We start from the raw sequence: 20,156 nt of genomic DNA, 5'->3' as shown, positions 1-20,156 counted from the left end.
GTTTTTACGACAATAAAAAATAAATGTAAAAGTCATGAAGATGTAAAGTACAGCATAAGGAATAGAGTCAATAATATTGCAATAACTATGTATGGTGTCAGATTAGTACTAGATTTATTGCAGTGATCACTTCATAAGTTATATAAATGTCTAATCACTATGTTGTACACCTGAAACTAATATAATATTATTGCATGTCAACTGTAATTGAAATATTTTTAAAAATCTATTAAAAATAAATAAATGCCAAGAAAGAAGTTAAAAAATAAATTAACTTCAAGCTTTATTAAATAAAATATTCACATTAGAAATTCAAGGGTAACTATTAAAAATCAAGAAATATAGTATATAACTTTCAAAGTATTAAGATAAAAAAAATTTTTAAACCCTTCAATCAATCCAAAAGAATGCTGGAAAGAAGGGGAGAAAGAAACATAGAAAAATCCAGGCATAAAAAAAGAAAACCCAAATATAAATGAGAAATAATTACAAATATATTAGAAGTCTCAATAAATATAAACTGACTAAAGTAAACTGATTAAAAAAAAAAAGAATGCCGGATTGAATTTTAAAAATCAGCTCTCTCTGCTCTTTACAGAAATACACTTATAATAACACAGACGTACAGTGAACATCACATTTAATGGTGGAACATTGAAAGCAATCCCTTTAAAACTCAGAACAAGACAAGAATACCCACCAGCACCCCTTCTGTTCAACATTGTGCAGAAGGCCCTAGCCAGCATAATAAGACAAGAAAAATAAAATGTTTAAGTATTTGAAAGGAGGAAACAAAAACATTATTATATGCATACAATGTGACTGTTCATGTAGGAAAACCTAATCTAAAAATTATTGGAATTAAAAAGAGTTGCATTAATATTAGATTGGTGCAAAAGTAATAGCAATTTAAAAGGTTAAAAATAATTGCAAAACTACAATTACTTTTGCAACCTAATAATTTGTTTTGGGGATGATTTATGACATTATTCCAGGAGATAGCTGGCATGTGCAGCTTTGGTTAATTTGTTTTCATGGCTGTAGAATATATAATTATGTGTATAGACTACAGTTGTGTCCATTCTTCTTTGATGAATATTTAGATTGCTTCCAATTTTTACAATTACAAATGTTGTGAGCATCTATTGTTTATGTCTCCTTGTGTCAGGAAAAAAAAAAATTCCCAGCTCTGGACTTATTTTCCACTTCTCTGAAGTTTAAGCCCAGGCAAAAGTATTTAGGAGAACTGCTCTTATTTTCATCAGTTTTGTCTAGTAATGTTTGCATACAATAATAGTTTTTAAATGCTATGTTCTTAAAACACATAAACAGATGGCAAGAAAAGGCTAAGCAATAGGCAAATGGTGACAATAATGGTGTGAAAGAGAAGAGTGAAGTAGTGAGTCAGGGTCTACTTGAAATTTTGCTTTGATCAACTCATGTGTTCCGTTTAACTTGTGTTCAGGGTAGTGGGGAGCAGGAAAGCTGTCATTAGTTGGCAAGTGCACTATTCTCATTTATTAATTTAAAGTCAGTTTTGTTCATCTTATTTTTCATGTTGGTTTGCTACTTTCCAATATAATTCTTTTCATATTGTTAGCAAAAGTATTTTTATCCCTCTAATCAGGAGAGAAACACTAGGATCGATTCAGAAAGTAGAGAAGTGAGTCCTTTACTTGGTTAGGGATCTGATTTGCTGGAAGAGAGAAATATTGCTGGCAGAAGCCAAAGGAAGCTAGTTCTTGTTTCCTCCAGCATCTACCTGTAAGTGCTTGTGGCCCTGTATTTTTCGTGCCCTGGGATTCTATTCCCGGGTGGTCTATGTTACACAAATGACAAAATGCACAGAAGAAGTGCAGAGTTTACCATAGAAACATCTCTCTCCTTCCCGTCAGGGCGAACTCTGTAGAGTTGGACATCAGACCCAACTCATTCTGTCTCCATATCCCAATGTAAGAGATGCAGGAAGAAGTGGTGGGCTGGTTTTAGGAATGCAGAGTACTACTTCCCTGGTTTCAGCAAAAGACATCCTGGTAGAAACTCCCATTGGTACCCCTTTGCCTTCTCAGGAAGTCCCCACAGTGTCTTTAGGAAGAATGGATCCCATGCCCTGGATACACTGTGCCTCTTCTTCTCTAGTGAAGAACGAGTCTGCGACCCTCCCTGAACACTTCCTCTACTTTCAAATGCCTCTCTGTGGGTCGCTCTTCTGCTTTTTCTAAATTTGGGTGGTCACATTCAGACACAGTGTCACTATGGCCCCTTTGCTGACCTGCTAACAGTAAGAGGAGGGTCTTTACAGGTGTTGTGGATTGAAAGTTTGTGTCCTTCCCAAAATTGAAAAGTTGAAGCTCTAAACCCCAACGTGATGGTATTTGGAGGTGGGGCCTTTAGGGGGTAATCAGGGTTAGATGAGGTCAAGGGGACGGAGCCCCATAATAGGATTAGTGTCCTGGGAAGAGGAAGAGAACCCGGCTCTGTCTCCCTCTGTCCTGTGAGCACTTATTGATCCTCGTCCTGCAAGCCAGGACGAGGGTCTCCACCAGGAACCAAATAAGCCAGCATGTTGATCTTGGACTGCCCAGCCCCCAGAAGTGTGGGAAATAATTTCTGTTGTTCAAGCCACCTCATCTGTGGTATTCTGTTATGGCAGCCTGACAGACAGCACGTCAGCTCTGTCAATAGGCTTGCTTCCTAGGAAAAGTGTAAATTGATTTTTTCCTCTCGTGAGTCTGATGGAGGATTAGAAACAGCAGTGGACAATTCATTACCACATGTGGGGAGAGCAGTACTTAAGGAGGAAGAAAAATATATTAAGTTGATCTCATACTTGAAAGCATTAAGGGAAACAAATCTCAATAATTAACACTTGTTCTGCAGCACTCCACATGACACAGCCTGGCCAAAATTGCCTCTGGGCCGGAATGCAGCATTGAGAAGGGAGGGTGGGGGCTAAGTAAGGAAGGCCCCCTTCACAACCATCCACGCTGTCCCTCCCCCGCACAGGCATTGACAATTAGCCATGGCTGCTGTGCACTTCCAGCTCCCACAGTAGTATTTGAATCATTCTCAGGAACATTCTTCTCGTTTCACACAGGGAGTCTTGCCAGAACTTCGAAGGCTGAGTGGGTGTAGAAGTTGTCCATCCCACATTGGGTTACAGCCCCTCTCCTGATTTCTCTCCAGGGAACAAGCTTCTCTTTCAAGTTTCTCTTTCAGAGGACCCACCTGCCTTGCTGGAGGGAACATAAAATGTACAGCCACTCGGGAAAACAGCTGCATTTTTCTTATAAAGCTAAATGTATGCATAACATATAACCCAGCAATCCCAGAGAAATTTCCCAGAGAAATGAAAACTATGTTCATGCAAAAATCTGTCAGTGAAAAATCATAACAGCTTTATTTGTAATAGCCCCAAATTGCCCCAAATTGCCCAAATGTCCTTCAACAGGTGAGGGTTCAACAAACTGTGATACATTCACACTGTAAATACTACTCGGAAATAAAAATGAGTGAACTATCGATACACACAACCTGGAAGGATCTCAAGGCCATTATGACACATGAAAAGAAATCCAGTCTCAAAAGGTTACATAATGTATGGTTCTAGTGACACAACATTCTCAGGGTGGGAAGGGGGTCGTCAGGTAGGGAGTGATTCTAAAATGGCAGCATGAGAAAGAGTTTTTGTATCTGTATCTTGATTGTGGTGGTGCTTACATGCAAAAAAATGTGTATAGAACTACACACGCACGAGTGTACGCGAAAACTGGTGAGAGCGGAAGGTGGCTTGCAGATTGCACCGATTGTACCAGCATCGGTGTCCTGGACTTGATATCCAGTTATATAAGATGTTACCACGAGGGGAAGTGTGTGAAGGACACACATGGCTTCTCTGGTCTTTTTGCAACTACCTATAAGTCTATCATTATTTCAAAATAAAAAGTTAATTCAAAAAAAAGGAAAGACGTGGCCTAGCTCTGACCCTAAAGCCCCACGTCTTCCTTGCAGGAGTATTGTCTACAGTGCAGGCCCCAAGCCCCTGAGGCAGGCTCCACCACCTTGGCCTCCAGGGCCTCTGAGAAGCTGGCACCAGAAGGAAGTGTGATGTTGTAAATGATTCCAGGTGTCCCCTTTTATAGGGGAGGTAATGGAAGCTCAGTGAGGCCAGGTGATTGCTAGCTGTCACCCCAATTTAAATTCTGAGTTAAGTGGAAGCAGCAGTTCCTAGAACCTCTCCAGCCAAGAGTGCTTTAAAATGGTTAGCCTAAAAGGCCAAAGCGAGACAGGGCTGGGGTTTTTGTATTTCCAAAATGTGTGCGAGTGTGTGTGTATGTGTATATTTAAGGGCTGCAAAGGATAAACTGACTTTGATGTCAAATTATGGCCATCAGTGGGACAGTAATTCAATTCCATGTGATAGCCAGATGTTCAGCAAAGTCAGGAAAAAGGTGAGAAGGCCTGAGCTTACTTACCTACAAGATGTGGGCCAATGATGACAGGGAAAACTCGCCCTAACCTCAACAGTCGCAGAAATTGTTTCACCAAGGTTGGCTCCTTCTCTGGAAGTGTAGAGGAAGAGAGCAGAAAGCTATCTTTCTGGTGCCATTTTAAGCAGTAAACGACAGCTATTAAGTAAAGGAAAGTACAGGGAAAAAGTTAAGTCTCTGTTCTTTCCAGGATCCTTCCACAAGTGACTCTAGGATCTTTAAGGTCTGTGGATGTCCCTGCAAACACCTCTGACCTCAGGTCTTCAAAGAAGAACTGCATTGATAGTATTCCAGGTGAATACCACAAATGTAGGACTGGCTTGATTTCACCAAGGGCTTTTGTTGGCAAATTCCCAGAAATTACACTCTCTTCAGAACTTTGCATATGTTGTTCTTTGCCCCAAGGTTCACAGAAAAGAGTTCGCGTGGACCCTGAAGACAGGCTCCAGCCCCCCCTCCCCCAATGTGTGACCCTGGTAATTTCCGTAAACCCTCTTTGCCTTGGTTGTCTTGACTCTTAAAATGGAGAGAAGAATAGTATCTCTGTCTTAGGCCCTTGTGAGGATCCAAGTTGATACATATATAATACGTAGAACAGCACCTGCCTGTGATCAGAACTATAAAAGTGGCCACTCCCACTATGTTCCCCTGGGTCCTCTGCAGCTCAGAGGCCTGATCTCTGGTGTCACTTCCGTCCCCTGGCCATGCCGGACCACCCAAGCTGCGTTACGTGCTCCTCCCTTGTGCTCTGTAGCATCTTGTAGCTACACGGTCCAACAATCATGTTTACCTTCTCTTTCTTCTTCTACATTCTGTTCCAAAATGGACACTTGCCTTATTAGGGAGACCACTGCATGGACGATGTAGACGCCTGACCACTGCAGTGTCCACCTGAAGCTGAAGCTGAATAATACTGAATGTTAACTATAATTTAATATATATGTATAGTCACAGGATATGGACTACAGCATAGGGAATAGAGCCAGTGGAATTGTAATAACTATATATGATGTCAGATGGTACATCTGAAACTTAAAAAAAAGAAAAAAAAACTACACTAAAGTACCAATTAAAACCTTAAAATAAAAGTCAGGGGCTCTGCCTAAAACTAAATCATCTTTGCGTCCCCCCATGTAGCTCAGTGCTCAGCATGCAGTAGGGCTCAGAACATGTTTGTGACTGGATCAATAAACAATAGGTATCTGTTTCTCATCTTTGCTGTCCAAGTAGCATCTCCCACTCTATTTATTCTCAGCATTTACCAAAAATAGGAAAAATCAAAATGCTGGCATGCTCTGATAGCTGCTCAGACTTCAAATGTGTGTCCCAAACACAGTCAAAGTGGGGGACATTTATCCCCCAGTCTGAGTACTGAGAACTATGAAGGGAAAAGTAATTTTTATATCCCTTTGTACTGCGAGAGGGCAAACTGAGGGATTTTGAGAGCTAACTGACTTATTAAAAAGAAAATGTGTTAGCAAAACATTTGAGGAGATAAAGGAGTAGGCAGGCCATTTTCAAAATCAGTTCTATTACTACTACGGGAATATGGTCCTTTATCTTCCCCCCGTCTGATTGTTAATCGACATTCCTTCATTCACTGTTCACTCAATAAACATTTGTGCAGCACCTCTCACACTGCAATGAGCCAAACAAGGTTGGTTGAAGTGGGGAACTCAGAAATAGTAAAGGTACTGTGTGTTGCTGTTATTGTTTGTTTTTTGGGTTTTTTGTTGTTTTTTCAAATTCTTACAGAGTTATTGTGCAGAGAGTTTATAGCTTACACCTTTCTACATCTCTCTAGAAAGGAAAAAGCATTGTTCTTTCTGTGTAGCCTGTATTTGAGTCTGTGTTAGGACCAGAGGCAGCCTCTCAGGAAGTAAAATCGTGCTCATGAAAAAAGTAGATGGATGAGTTGGTATTCCACTCCCAAAGGTTATGGAAGTTTGTGGAGAGGCCCTAGACACATGCAACACAACATAACACAACACACTCCACTCAAGTCACCACCATGGGAAGAATGGCACCCAGACTCCCCAGACTGAACCTTCCATGAACACAGAGGGCAGAAAAAGACAAAGCTGATGAGGCTACAAAAGATGCCTCTGCTCTCTCAATGTCCGTAATTAAGGCTGAATCTCATTTATTTACAATCACAGGTTGTTTTGGTTTAGTTTACCTTCAGGATTGCTTTGATCCCACCCACACGTGATTGCTGTGCATCAGCACACAGGTCTGCGTGAGCCCCTGCAGGCGGCCACCACTCCTGCAGTGGCCCCAGGGCTCCTCCCATCCCAGTGCTTCCAAGCCCACCCCTCCCACTCACGGCTGCCAACCAAATCTGTTGTGCTTCCAGGATCTTCTCCACAGCTGGAGTTTGTTATAGACGTGCCATGTTTTATGCACCCAGTCCTCCAACAGCTTACATTGTCCATCATTTTAGCTCTGCCCTCTTCATCCCTGGACCCCATCTCAAACCTTTCTGGGCCTAGGTTAGTGTTTGGCATAGAGTCAATGAGCCTGAAATGAAATAGAAAAAAATTCTCTTAGGGGCTGTTACAAGAATTCTAACTAAGCAGAGCCCTACCTTTCTTGAAATAATTCCTTAACAAGCCACTGGGGTAGCTGCTGAGGCCTCGGGGGACCTGGTGTGTTTCCCTCCTTAGCACTGAGACTGGGGAAATATGTTGTTGTTTCTCTAGAAAAAGAAGTTAGAGGGATGATAAAAAGAGAGGGAAGGAGGGAGCCAGGAATACAGTGACAGATAGCTTGGAGGGAGGGGGATGCCTCCCTGGAACCCATCTGTCATGCAGGGGACCCTGCTCGCTGTGCCATGTGCCGTGGCTCCCCACATAAGAATGCAGGATATGGTGAGGCCAAAAAGGAACACCCACGGAGCCATAGGTAGGGGAGTCATAGCACTATAGTCTCGCTGGCGGCTGGGTTGGAGACACAGGAAGCAGGAGCCACACGACCTGCAACCTGCTGTCTGCTTCTCTGTCAACCAACCAACCCCACTTGCTGGCTGCAATCCGTGCTTGGTAGCTCAGCCACCATCTTCTTGCTAACTCCTATTTTCTGCTAGCATAGCCACGGCAGTTATATTAGTGGCCAATGGCTCACTGGTTACAGCTGACGGCCAACTAGCCACAGCTGATGGCCATTTGACACTGTCGATGGCCATTTACTACCTGAGCCAGCACCTTTCTATGTGAGGCCGAGAGCCTGGAAACTGCTTTTTGGGGCTGTGTCCCCACAGTCATAGATGGCCAGATTTGCAGGAAATGCCAAAATGAAATACAACCGGAATATCTGTGTCTCGGTGTCAGCAAACACTGCCACGGTTCCCACTGCTCCTAAGCCCAGGAGTCATGGAGCCACCAAGGACTCCCTCCCCAGGAGGGGTCTGCCTACTAGTGAAATCTGAATCCCCTCCCTGGAAATGCAGTGTAAACGCATTTCTAGATTAGTAACAGAAAATTAAACAATTACCAGTTCCCACCAGAATAAGCAACTTCCCCAGATGCTTCTAGACTTTGGGGGAGCCCTGATCACTACTCAGCCGAAACTAGGGCTCTAGGAAAACTGACCTGGTCAGGAGCCTCCTGCCCTGCCTGGTCCCACGACAGCTACAGTCTCTGGCACGTAATACACAGTTAATAAATACTGAGGAGAGAATGAATGGCAACACTGTCAGTAAGGTTGAGTTTAAAAGGAAAAGGGGTCAGGTAATATGAAGCAAGTGCATGGAAGACCCACCTTGTACAGAGAAGACCATGAAACATTGATGATAAAAATGAGAGATTGAAGTATATATGTATTTTTTCATGAATATCTTATTCCTTGATTGTATAGTATTTTAATTAGATGATGGTATTATAATTAGATTCATGAGAACAGAAGCATTTTCTGATTTGTCTGTGTATCTCCCATGGCCTAGTGTTCTTCCTGCCATATGTCAGATACTCAGTAAAATGAAAGTGAAGCCAAACTGGAATTCCAACTCTCAAGCCTGTAAGATACTCTGTCACCTCTGAGACAGGTTCAATTTTGCTCTCATCCTCATGTTAAGATTCTGTGCTATGTGGCACCATGGTGCCCGCTTGGTAACACACAATACAACTGTGAATTTAGTGTTCATTGTTGATCTACTCCTAAGATGTAAAAAATCAAGCATAACAGCCTCTAATGGGTCCTTATTTTCCTTGAGGCATTTGGTGAGGTATTTTTGATGAAAGTTTATCTTTGTTATTCTTTATGGTCTCAGTCATATTATAATGCAAAACTATCTCCTCCTAAGCTGAGGGAAGCCAAGCTCAGAATATTCCAGGGGAGTGGAATTCAGAGGCCAAGGGGTCAGGGGGCATGCAGGTTCATACCCCCTTTCCATCAGTAATGAATTCCATTTCTTTTGCAGTTAGAAACAGACAAGTAAGGGATCCAGAATTTTGAATTGGGCAACCCAGACATGCCTTCACACTCAAAATTGCATTCAGCAAGCTTACCAGGCAGCCTACAAGGTGTCTGAGTTCTCGCCCTCTCATATTACCAACAATAGATATTCCACTGTGGTGATGTCCATCCCACTTCTGCTGTGCCTGATATCAAGAACGTACTTAAAAGCATTTTGCATACACAAGAAGCCAGATCACATATAGGAATTCAAATGTGTGAGTGTATTCCCAATGAAATGCCGACCAAAGAGACTTGAATGAGGGTGGAACTACTCTTATTGGAAATAGTGGCCCATCAGGGGTCAGGCTGTGCGATTCCATGGTGATAAGATTTGACAGGCAGAAAAAAGGAGAGGTCAGGAAATAACAGAACATCATAGTTAGAGCACATTGCCACATTACAAGTCATTTTTTTCTCTTCAAAGGCAGGGAAGGAGCATCAGGGAAGGGGTGGAAAGAACACACTATAGTGGCATCAAGGACCGAGAAGAGGAAGGTTAATTTTCTGTTTTTCTCGTAATGAATTTCCAGCAATGGCATGTCACTGAAGCCTTATGAATCATCCTGTTTTTAGAAATCCACAATTACAATTGAATATTACCCTATGAATCACACAGGAAAATTAAAACACCCCAATCAAAAGTAGCCATGCAAGAAGGCAAGCTTTCACATCCATGCACAGCTAGACCTGTATCATAAACAGATTACAAGCTTCCTGAATTGGTAACCATCCAACCTAAAGGAAGAAATCAAAAGCAAGCTCTTTTTGTTGTTTTGTTTTATTTGGAAAAGATGGCAGAGGAATATCTACTCCTATTTGTCCTGAGATTAGGTTTTCAACCACACTCAGAAACTCCATCCTAAGTGCCAAAGCAAGTTCTCATTATTATGATGACAAAGTTCATGCACTAACACAGGGGTGTCCAAACTTTTTTCAACGTTTTTCACCAAGGGCCATATGCATTAAAATACACAAACAGCTGAGCCACTCACTCGAGGTGGAGTACGTATTGCCTCACCTGGTTTATTTAAGTAAACTAAATATAGTTTTGGAATTTGCTGCGGGCCAATTAAAAATGGATCGCGGGCCGCAGTTGGCCCGCGGGCTGCAGTTGGCCCGCGGGCTGCAGTTTGGACACCCCTGCACTAACACCTTCTCGGAGAGCCTTCCAAGTGTGAGAGATCAATATTAGTGACTTCGTAACTTAGGCTTCCCAAGGAATCGCCGGCACCCAGCAAAGCCGCAAATGAAAGCTCAACTTCCCTTCTGCTGTCATCAAAGTGTTTGACCTTCTCTCCTTTTCATCTATGTCCAGCCAAGTGACATTCTTGGGCACATCCACTAGAGTAGATGCTGATTATCTGAATAAAACATAGTTCCTAACTTCTCACAGTTTATACACTAGTATAATCTATGAAAGAGGCAAACTAGTCATACTTACCACACATGTGATGATAAAGGTCTGATAAAGATATGCACCACATGGCACGGGAGACCAAAGGAAGGCCAGAGAGGAAAGTACAGATGGCATCTTGGAGAGGTATGTGGGTGAGCTGCATTGTGAAGGTACAAAAGGCCGGGGAGAGGTAACCAAAATTTTCCTATAAAGAGATCTAAACCTCTCACAAGGCATTTACTGGAAACTGTCCAAACTGATTTTTACACAGCAGATGGAGGTAAACATGTTGTCTGAAAATAGAGAATAAAAAGCAAGAGCCATTTATCCAGCAAACACTGAATTAGCACCTGCCATTGCAGGTACATATCAGACATGATGAGAAGGGGAGGGGTAATCAAAAATATAAGAGGATATAATATAATAATATATAAAGTCTTACCCTTGAGGATCTGACATCAGTTGAGGAGTCAAGGCATTATCATATGACATGTTGAGTACCTACACAGTGTCGTTCCTGTCACATGCTAAAGAGCTCGCATAGATCCTAAGTTCATAGGATGGAGAGAAAGAAGCTGATGGGATGAGGTAACGTTTCCCAGAAAGGTCAGGATTTGGCTAGAAAGGAGAGAAATCATTGCAGGCAATGAAGGCACAGATCGGGACGTGTCAGCCTTTGTCTCTCAAATTGTCATTGGCTCTCCGGGAAGATACTGGCTCCCCACAGAGTCACTCTGCACTTCCACGGAACTAGGACATCCCTACTCAGAATAGTCCCGGAAACTAAAATGGCTTTTTAGAGTCTCTATATCCCAAGCACTCAGTATAGTTCCTGCCACTGACAGGTGCTCAAAAAATTCACCTCACAAACATGTAGAGCCACTCAGAGGCATTGGAATCTCAAGCTAGCTATTGACCGTATAAGAGCAAGAGGGATTCTGAATGCACAATTGGAATTGCTGCTGAGGATTCAGGCCATATGACTCCAAAGGCCCCTTGTGACGGTGAACTTCATATGTCAAATTGGCTAGGCTCTAGTGCCCAATTGTTTGGTCAAGATGTTGCTGTGAAGGCATTTGTGGATGTGATTAACATTTACAATCAGTAGACTTTGAGTAAATCAGATTATCCTCCATACTGTGGGTGGACCTCGTCCAATCAGTTGAAGGCCTTAAAAGAAAAGACTGAGGTTTCCTGAAGAAAAAGCAATTCAGTCTCAAGACTGCAACACAAAAATGCAGGCTGAGTTTCTGGGCCGCTGGCCTGCCCTGAAGATATAAACTCTTACCTGAATTTCCAGCCTGAGGGTCTGTCCTATAGATTTCAGGCTTATCACCTGTAACCTCCACCCCAATCATGTGAACAAATTCCTTACAATAAATCTCTCAGATAAATAGATAGACAGACAGCTAGACAGACAGATAGATAGATAAGATACAGGATGTCTGACCATCAACTTCGCAAACTCATCCTAGAAAAAGTGCTACATACCTCACTGCTGAATATCACTACGGTCACCTTCCAAGTATTCCCCTTGGGAAGCCATGCACCAACGCCAGTGCTTAGTCCACCCCTCAAAGCAATTTTGGAACTCTTTTACTGGAATGGCCATCAGAGCTGTCATTGTATTACCCTTGATGTCCTGAATGTCACCAAAATGTCTTCCTTTCAATATTTCCTTTATCTTCGGGAAAAGAAAGAAGTCATTTGGGGTCAGATCAGGTGGGTAGGAAGGGTGTTCCATACAGTTATTTGTTTACTGGCTAAAAACTCCCTCACAGACAGTGCCGTGTGAGCTGGTGCATTGTTGTGATGCAAGAGCCATGAATTGTTGGAGAAAAGTTCAGGTTCTCTAACTTTTTCATGCAGCCTTTTCAGCACTTTCAAATAGTCAGCTTAACTGTTCAGTTGGTACAAATTCATAATGAATAACCCCTCTCATATCAAAAAAGGTTAGCAACATCATTGCAACAAATTCACGAACTTAATTGACAGATCTCGTACTATATATTCACTATGTAATACATATATATTATACATACACAATAGAATATATATAGAATATATATCTACATATATTCTATTGCTTCTGTTTCTCTGGAGAACCCTAATATATCCCCTTTTTATTAAATAACAAGAAGCCATCTAGTGCTATTTTATTAAGCAACCAGAAGTAAATAAGCTTTACTCACATTCTGCTTGCCCAAGTTTTTCTTCTCTCCATAAACCGTTAGAGTTGATCTTGCCAGTGCATCTAAGCTATACACTGATGATGGTAAGGCCTCCCCCATTCTCTATGGTCTTCTTCTACCCTCCCCAAGCTGTGCCTCTATTGGAAGCATGCTATGAAACATGCTTTGTAACAGCTAATATTCCTAGAGTCAGCCTATTTTCTGCTAACAGAACATGCAGGAAGCAACACCAGCTCCTCAAGTAATGTGGGCGACAGGGAATGAACCACGGAGGTTAAGGTAGATTAGAAGGAAAATCCGTGTTCTGGACCTCAGGATGTTGTCCATCTAAGTACTGGAGGAGTGCAGGGAGCAAACAAACGAGGGAAAGGGAAAGAGGGAGGAATAAAGGAGGGAAAGAGAGAGAGAGAGAGAGGAGACAGGAGGGAGAGAGAGGGAAGGAGGGTGAGAAGGAAGGGGAGATAGATGGAAGGAGAGGGGAGAGAGGAAGAAGAGGAAGAGACAGAGAAGAGAGAAAGAGAAGGGAGGAAGGAGGCAGGAAGAGGGAAAGGGAACGAGGAGAGAGAGGGAGACAAACTTCATGTAGCAGGAAGGACTTGGATATGAACATGCGTGTGGCTGACGGGCATCAGCTCTTTTTCAGGCATTGTTATGAGAATACCACCCTCCCATGGGAGCAGGAAAGCCAATGCATCACCCACTTTGCAGCAGTTTTTAAAACCTAAGCAATAGAACTGCAAGCACATGCACGTGTGTGCATACAGGCACACACTCGCACACATGCACACATGCACGTGCACACAATTGCATGTAAAACTGGTAAAATCTGAATAAACACTGTAAATTATACCACTGTCCATTTCCTAGTTTTTATATTGTACTATATGTGAGATGTTACCATGGAGAGAAGCTGGGTATAGGGTGCCTGAAACCTCTCTGTGTCTTTTTGCAACTTCCTGTGAGAATGTAATTATTTCAAAATATAAAGTTAAAAGAAAAAAACCTGAATCGGAGCCATGAAATATAAAAATGGCACTAGCAGCATGAGAGTTGGCCCCTCCTCTGTCCCTAAAACCAGCCAACCAACCCAGCAGGCTGCAGGGTGCCCCGTGATGCAGTGGACTCTAGGACTAATGGCAAGAGGTGTGTCTGAGACCACACCAGTGGAGGCCCAACAGGCTGGTGGCAACGCCTCCTTGGTGGGGAATTGCACTTCCAGAGGCTGTGTCATTGGGTTTTTCTTCTTACCCCTGATTCCATTTGAGACCCCAGCACTGGCTAGAAAATACCAAGGCAAGCTTGTCCTCTCCTAGACAACCACTCAGTTGTAGCCCAGCCCAGGCACGAGAGCACAGGCCACCATCAGTGTTTAAGGCACAAGAATGTTTCTAGAGCTGAGATTTGTTAAGACCCTGCATCTGCTAAGCCCCAACTATTTCTCTAAGTCTGTTCTACTCCATGAATGAGCCCAAAACAGCTCCAGGACACATCTAACCGTTGTTGCCCTTAAAGGCAGATGCTAAGAACTGCTTTCCTGGAGCCTCTTCCTCAGCCCCAACAAGACTGGCTCTCAGCTCTTTAGAGGGGCCTGCCATCCATGCAGACATGCCCCAGGGCCCTGGGGCAGCAGGGCGGTTTGGGGGCACGCTGGGCTCACTCACTGTAAATACCATCTTCCCATGGGTGGAAGCCATACATGTCCACAGGACACACAGAAGTGGGTAGAACTTAAAGGCTAAGGAAAAGATATTTTAAATGAACAGATTGTATATTTCACCATGAAGCTTTCCTCAGCTTGTTTGCCACTATACAATAAAGGGTCTGGAGGAAACATTCCTCTCTGCCCTCGAAGCCTGAGAATGCCAACTCTCATTAACCTCCCAATTTTATTCTTTGAGAAAATCCAAATTCAGATAATCCAATTAATATGTTTTAAAAATTAGCTGAGGCAAGTGTCCAGGGGAAAGTCTCTCTCTCGTCCCCACCCCATCAGTTCTGATATTATATAAGCACTACTTAAAAATACAGTCCACTACCTTTTATTTTGGCAGGTGATTCTGAGGCAGTTGGTAGTCTGTTAATTGAAAAAGCAGTTCTTTAAAGCAGTGGTTCTCCACCAAGGGTGAGTTTGTCCCCCAGGTGACACTTGGTAATATCTAGGGACAATTTGGATTGTCACAACTAGAGTTGGAGGTAAAAGTGCTACTAGTATCTACTGGGTGGAGGCCAAAGATGCCTCTTACACATACAATGCACAGGACAGCCCCCACCAAAAAAAAAAAAAAAAAAAAAAAAAAAAAAAAAAAAGTACACATAACCCTTATTAGTTATTCAGCAAACAATTACTTGGAGCCTAGTATAATTTTCAGACATTATGCCCTGGGGTTGGAGAGCCCACCTTGCAGCATCTAGTAGAGCAATAACAGAGATATACAAGAAAATGTAAGGTAATACAGGGCATGCTCAGTGCCTGAGTAAAAATACAAATCAATAGAGGGAAGGACATGAGTTTGTGAGGATGGGATTGGGGGACGGAAGGAACTGATGCCATTTTCCCCAAGAAAACTGCAAACTTCGTATTCACTCTCAAATATAAAATTTGCTCTCGAACGTAAAATTGAGATACCTGCTAGGAAAGATCACTAAAACTCTAAGCACCTTTTAAGCAATCTATCTTTCTGTTTTTATATACACATCTTCAGAGAGAATCAACCGACTGCTTTCTCTGTGACTTTGTGCCTTATTGTTTCCCTACTAATATTTTCCGGTATCAAGGAGATGTTTTCTTTCTTTCTTCTGCCCTTAGTTTATTCTATCTCTATCTTTAAAATATTGATAAACACACAGTATAATTCTTTAACTGCCAATTGGTTAAGCAATACATACTTAGCCTCTTTTACCTTTCCTCAGATAGCAACTTAAATTTATTCAGTTTTGAGGATGCATTTTCCTAAACGTCTGTTAGTCGGGCTCTCTTTTTCAATACTGATTGTCAAATACGTTATAAAAGCAATTGTCTCCATACTCCCTGCTCCGATTTTCCAAGTTGAAGGAAGCCCTGGGACAGCACAAAAATGTTTATGAAGAAGTAAAACGATCATAACCGAAAATCCCTTTTCCCCCCCGGGAAAGTTAGTGACCAGATCAAAGGTGGTTTGATCAAACAATAGTACACTAGATTAGATTTACAAGGCTGAAATTACCTAGTGAGCATTTCCATGGAAGAAACCACAAACAAGTATGTATCTTCCAGGTCAGTAATGTGGGTGATAAAACTGTCTGGAACTCTATCACTGACAAATGTGAGCTCATAGCTCAGCTGAAATTGAAACCAGTTTTGAAAGAGATCTACCAGACACCATAGGCCTACACACAAAATATTCTAGGCAATCCTACAAATCAAATAATGAACACACATTTTTGAGGCTCTACTTTGTGAGTGCCTCTGCACAATACTAGGAGAGGAGGTAATTTGTGTTTGTTTGTTTGTTTGTTTGCTTGCTTTTAAGGCTGGGTTTGAATCTTGACTCTGCCAGTTAATATAGCCTTTCTGAGTCTATATTTTCCCATCAATGAAATGAGGTAAATCATACCTATCTCTCAAAATCATGATTTATTGTAGCAGTCTGGGTCTGGTCAGGAAAACAGGACCATGTCAGTTATTTTAACAGAGAGGATTTAATATAGGGAACTGGTTAAGCAGTTGTTAGAGAAACAACAAAGCAAAAAAAAGACAGTTAGAAAGCAGCTACTACCCTAATGGATGGAAGAGCAGAGGGCAGAGGTTGGAGCTATGAGAACCTAGAAGCTTGAAAGAAGAGTCGTATGGAACTGAGATACCTACTGCCAGCAAAGGGGAGACAGCTCCTGAGGTACTGCTATCACAGGAACTTAGGGGCCCACAGAACTGAGCCTCAGCTGATTCCGGGAAGGTGCAAAAAAGAGCTGAACACTGGAACCAATTGCCACTGCCAGGTTGATAGGCCATCACCAGGTGACACTCTCAAGGATCAGCAAGTATGCAAGAAGGAGCAAGTCCCTTCTGCTCAGCCTCAGTCTCCCTCTAGCACCCCTCTGGCGAATGGCAAAGGAGAAACGTGATTGCAGAGAGCCCCAGCTTCACAAAGCAGAGTTCAGAAGGCTGGATTTGGTGTTGAGAGAGATGATAGCTTAATGCATGGTCCATGCATCCATTCATTTTGGGGAATGCTTACTATGTGTCTGACTGTGAGGCTCTCTGCTAGAGGCTGGGGAGTCTGAAGAATTAAATGGAAAACTCTTATAAAGTGCACAGCTCAGTGACTAGTGCAATATAGACCCAGCTCTACTCTGTCAGGCTCAGTGAGAAACATAAAGGAGAAGGAAATGGACAACAAAACACCAGCCCCTGCCTTTCAGGAGTTCTGTGTTTAGATTAAGTGTGGCAGGATAAGTCAAAGAACAAAGGACAAAGTCATACAAAAACTATTTCAGACATAACTGTTTTAAGAATTCAGAGAAGCAAACAAATATTTTGGGGACTATCAAGGAAGCCTTCACAAAGAAGATGGGAATGAGTGACACTTAGTATTTAGACAATGGCCCAAAGGGGTGAGACCATTAGAAATGGGAGGAGCCACATGAGCAAACCAATCAGGGTGGGAACTTGCTGGGTGCTTACATTGCAGCCCTGATCTCAAGGGATAAAGGATGGATTTGTGATATGGAGATGGAGGATGGGGCCAGGTGAACATTTCTTGACTCTATTCCAAGGTGTAAATGAGCCATAGGATCTCTTTGAATAAGTAGAAATTATGTGTAAAAAATATTATATTTGTCCTCCTTATCATAGCTAATGCAATATCTTGCATATAGAGGAATATTTGGTGGTCGTGGGGGAGTATTACATTGAATAGGATGGGATGGGATAGGATGGAATTTTAAATGCAGGTCTTAGTTTTGAAAATCTGCACATATTTGCCTCTGTTTTAATTATAATAATTATTATATAAGAAATGTTTGGTGCGATCAATGAACTATTTGAAGTCTAAGTTCAAGAAATTAAAAAATTCAACAACGATAAAAATTTTAACAAGTGACGAGGCAACTCACACATCAAGGCACTGCTCATTTCATAGACTGAGACCCTGACATCAGAGTGAACTTGACGTTGACCAACGTTGACTTTGCAGAAACTGGGAGGGGCTGTTGAAAGCCTCATGGATCTACGCAAAAAAAAAAAAAAAAAAATGTATGGGGTGATATGTTTTTGAGTCAATTTTAGTCATTCATATAGAAAAAAATAATATAATTGGTGTGAATTTTGAATGTGAGTTTGCAGAGAATACAATGTACTCACAGCTAATCTGTTTTTCTCTTCTTGACAGATCCGTTACAAGATTTTGGCTTTTCTGTTGAACAGTGTTCCAAATATTTAAAACCAAATCTCAACATTAGATTTGGAATCATTCTGAGTAAGTAAAGATTATTGACATGAAATAAAACATTGCACGGCCTCTTCACACACCCAATTACTGTACTGACTGTAGTGGCTGCCTAAGCCACCGTTCCCCATCACTTTCTGGGATTAACTCTGTTTCCCTCTTCATTTTCGGTTCTCTCTCTGGTTGACATCCAGATAGAGTAGAACTCTCATTTAATGCTATGCTCTTGTACTGACAAGACTCCAGTTTCTCATTTGGATGATATAAGTACCTAGAATCAGTACATCCAGCAAAGAAAGAAAATATTTAGAGCCTAAGTATTGATGTCTGCTCAGGAGAGAGTTTTTGCTTAGTTATCTCAGCAACAAACAAGTCTACTACCAGCAGCACAACTTGTCTTTGTGATATTTTTCCCCCAAATAGCTAATACACATTCTTAAACCTTGACACAGGCAAGACATGTAATATCTTCTTCCTCCACCCCAATCAATGAGCTAGAATGCTTCCTGTTTGTTTATTTTTATGTGGTCATGCCATTACCATTAGTCATTATATTGCTATAGCTACTAGAGTATCTCCTTTCTAAAACAGTTTTATCGAAACCAGAGCAGAAAGATTTAATAAACTTAGTATGTGGAATCATTCCAGAGAAATGGAGAGAACATTCCCAGAGTTCAAGAACTCTCATGCATTATTGTATTTCCGAAACCTTGCACAATATCTGGACTCTAGCAGCAGCTCAATAAATGCTTTGGGGAGAGAAACAAAGAAAGAGAAGTGGAGTGGAAGGAGGACTGCCATGTTTGCCCGAAAATAAGACCTAGCTGGAAAATCAGTTCTAATGCGTCTTTTGGAGCAAAAATTAATATAAGACCTGGTATTATATTATATTATATTATATTATATTATATTATATTATATTATATTATATAGACCGGGTCTTATAGTAAAATAAGACCAGGAGTTATATTAATTTTTGCTCCAGAAGACACATTAGAGCTGATGGTCCGGCTAGGTCTTATTTTGGGGGGAAACACAGTAAGTAGAACACAAAAGGGAGGAATAGAAAACAGTTCCAGAAAGCATCGGAAGCCAGCACTGCCAAGCACCCTGAAGCTTCCCGTGTAACTCTGCTACAATAGCTGCCTAGCAACAGTGGGGGGTATGGAGGTCTGTCCACACCCAGGCTCTCAGGGAAGGTGTGTAATACTACATAGCTGAGATGCTGTTGAAGCTAGACCTGCCGCCATCACATTAAACGGCCGTGGCATCAGGGCAGGGGAGCACAGCAGATAAATTGCCTGGTTCCAAGCAGATAAAGTTTGTGAAAGGACCATGTCTCATATCCAGAGCTGTCACTGTAATCCCTGTAGCACTGCCTAAATGCTGTTTTACCAAGAAAAGAAGAAAACTGTTCCCCATACAGCACAGACTTCTAGAAATAAAAAGTCTTTGGGCTCAAACTTTTATAAATTTTGAGTGCTTTGATATACAGCAAAACCCACTCTAATAGTAAAGCTGATCTTCTTTTTCCCTTTAGGAGAGGACATCAAAGAGTTGTTTCTTGACATAAATCTCCTCACTAAAGGAGCATCCATTTTGAGTTATTCCTATCCCGTCTGTGAAGAGGATCTACCCAGGTTTTCTTTCTGTGGAAGAAGGAAGGGGGGTAAGCGCTCTGTCTTGCTCATTGTTTGCTAAGGCCCCAGAACAAAAGCTTGCAGCTTAGGTCAGGACACCCCGGCCAGAGTCGGGCTCTATGCCTCACCAGTGGACAAACTTCACCTCACCTTTCAGCATAAAAGTGCTGTCATATGCTGTTGTATAAAAATCACCCGAAGGCCCATCCACAGGGCTTACCTTACAAGGTGGGTGTGAAAATGAAATGAAACATGCTTCCGGGGTACGTTACAAACGAACATTGTTAGTGTTAGTGACGCACCTCACCCGCACAAAACAAGGCTGGCAACAGAAAGAACCCGTAGCTTCCCCAAATCCATTGAGGTTCAAGGTATTTTCAGGTTTCTCCTCAGCAATCCCTTTACTGGCAAGGTCTCCTCAATATAGCAATGACTTCTGAAAAAGGAAAAAAAAGAAGAAGCTTTCTAAATGTCAACATTTTACTGTGGTCTTTTCCATTTGAGTCATTGACTGATGGGGCATTAGGTGGCTAGACTCAAAATACAGAAGCATAAAACTT

The 20,156-nt window shown here is 42.0% G+C and overlaps 1 protein-coding gene across 1 annotated transcript in view; it reads left to right on the top strand.

Annotated features, from left to right (window-relative positions):
- LY86 (lymphocyte antigen 86) overlaps positions 1–20,156 on the top strand; it is a 64,419-nt gene that overhangs the window by 16,083 nt on the left and 28,180 nt on the right. The window contains exons 2-3 of the mRNA XM_033113337.1: positions 17,900–17,986; positions 19,497–19,625. Coding sequence (XP_032969228.1) covers positions 17,900–17,986; positions 19,497–19,625 — 216 coding nt within the window. The remainder of the gene's footprint in view (positions 1–17,899; positions 17,987–19,496; positions 19,626–20,156) is intronic.

The sequence above is a fragment of the Rhinolophus ferrumequinum genome, chromosome 9 (assembly GCF_004115265.2).
Source record: "Rhinolophus ferrumequinum isolate MPI-CBG mRhiFer1 chromosome 9, mRhiFer1_v1.p, whole genome shotgun sequence".
Classification (NCBI taxonomy): domain Eukaryota; kingdom Metazoa; phylum Chordata; class Mammalia; order Chiroptera; family Rhinolophidae; genus Rhinolophus; species Rhinolophus ferrumequinum.
Note: the sequence above shows the minus strand (reverse complement) of the source record. Positions and strands in the feature narration are given on the sequence as shown.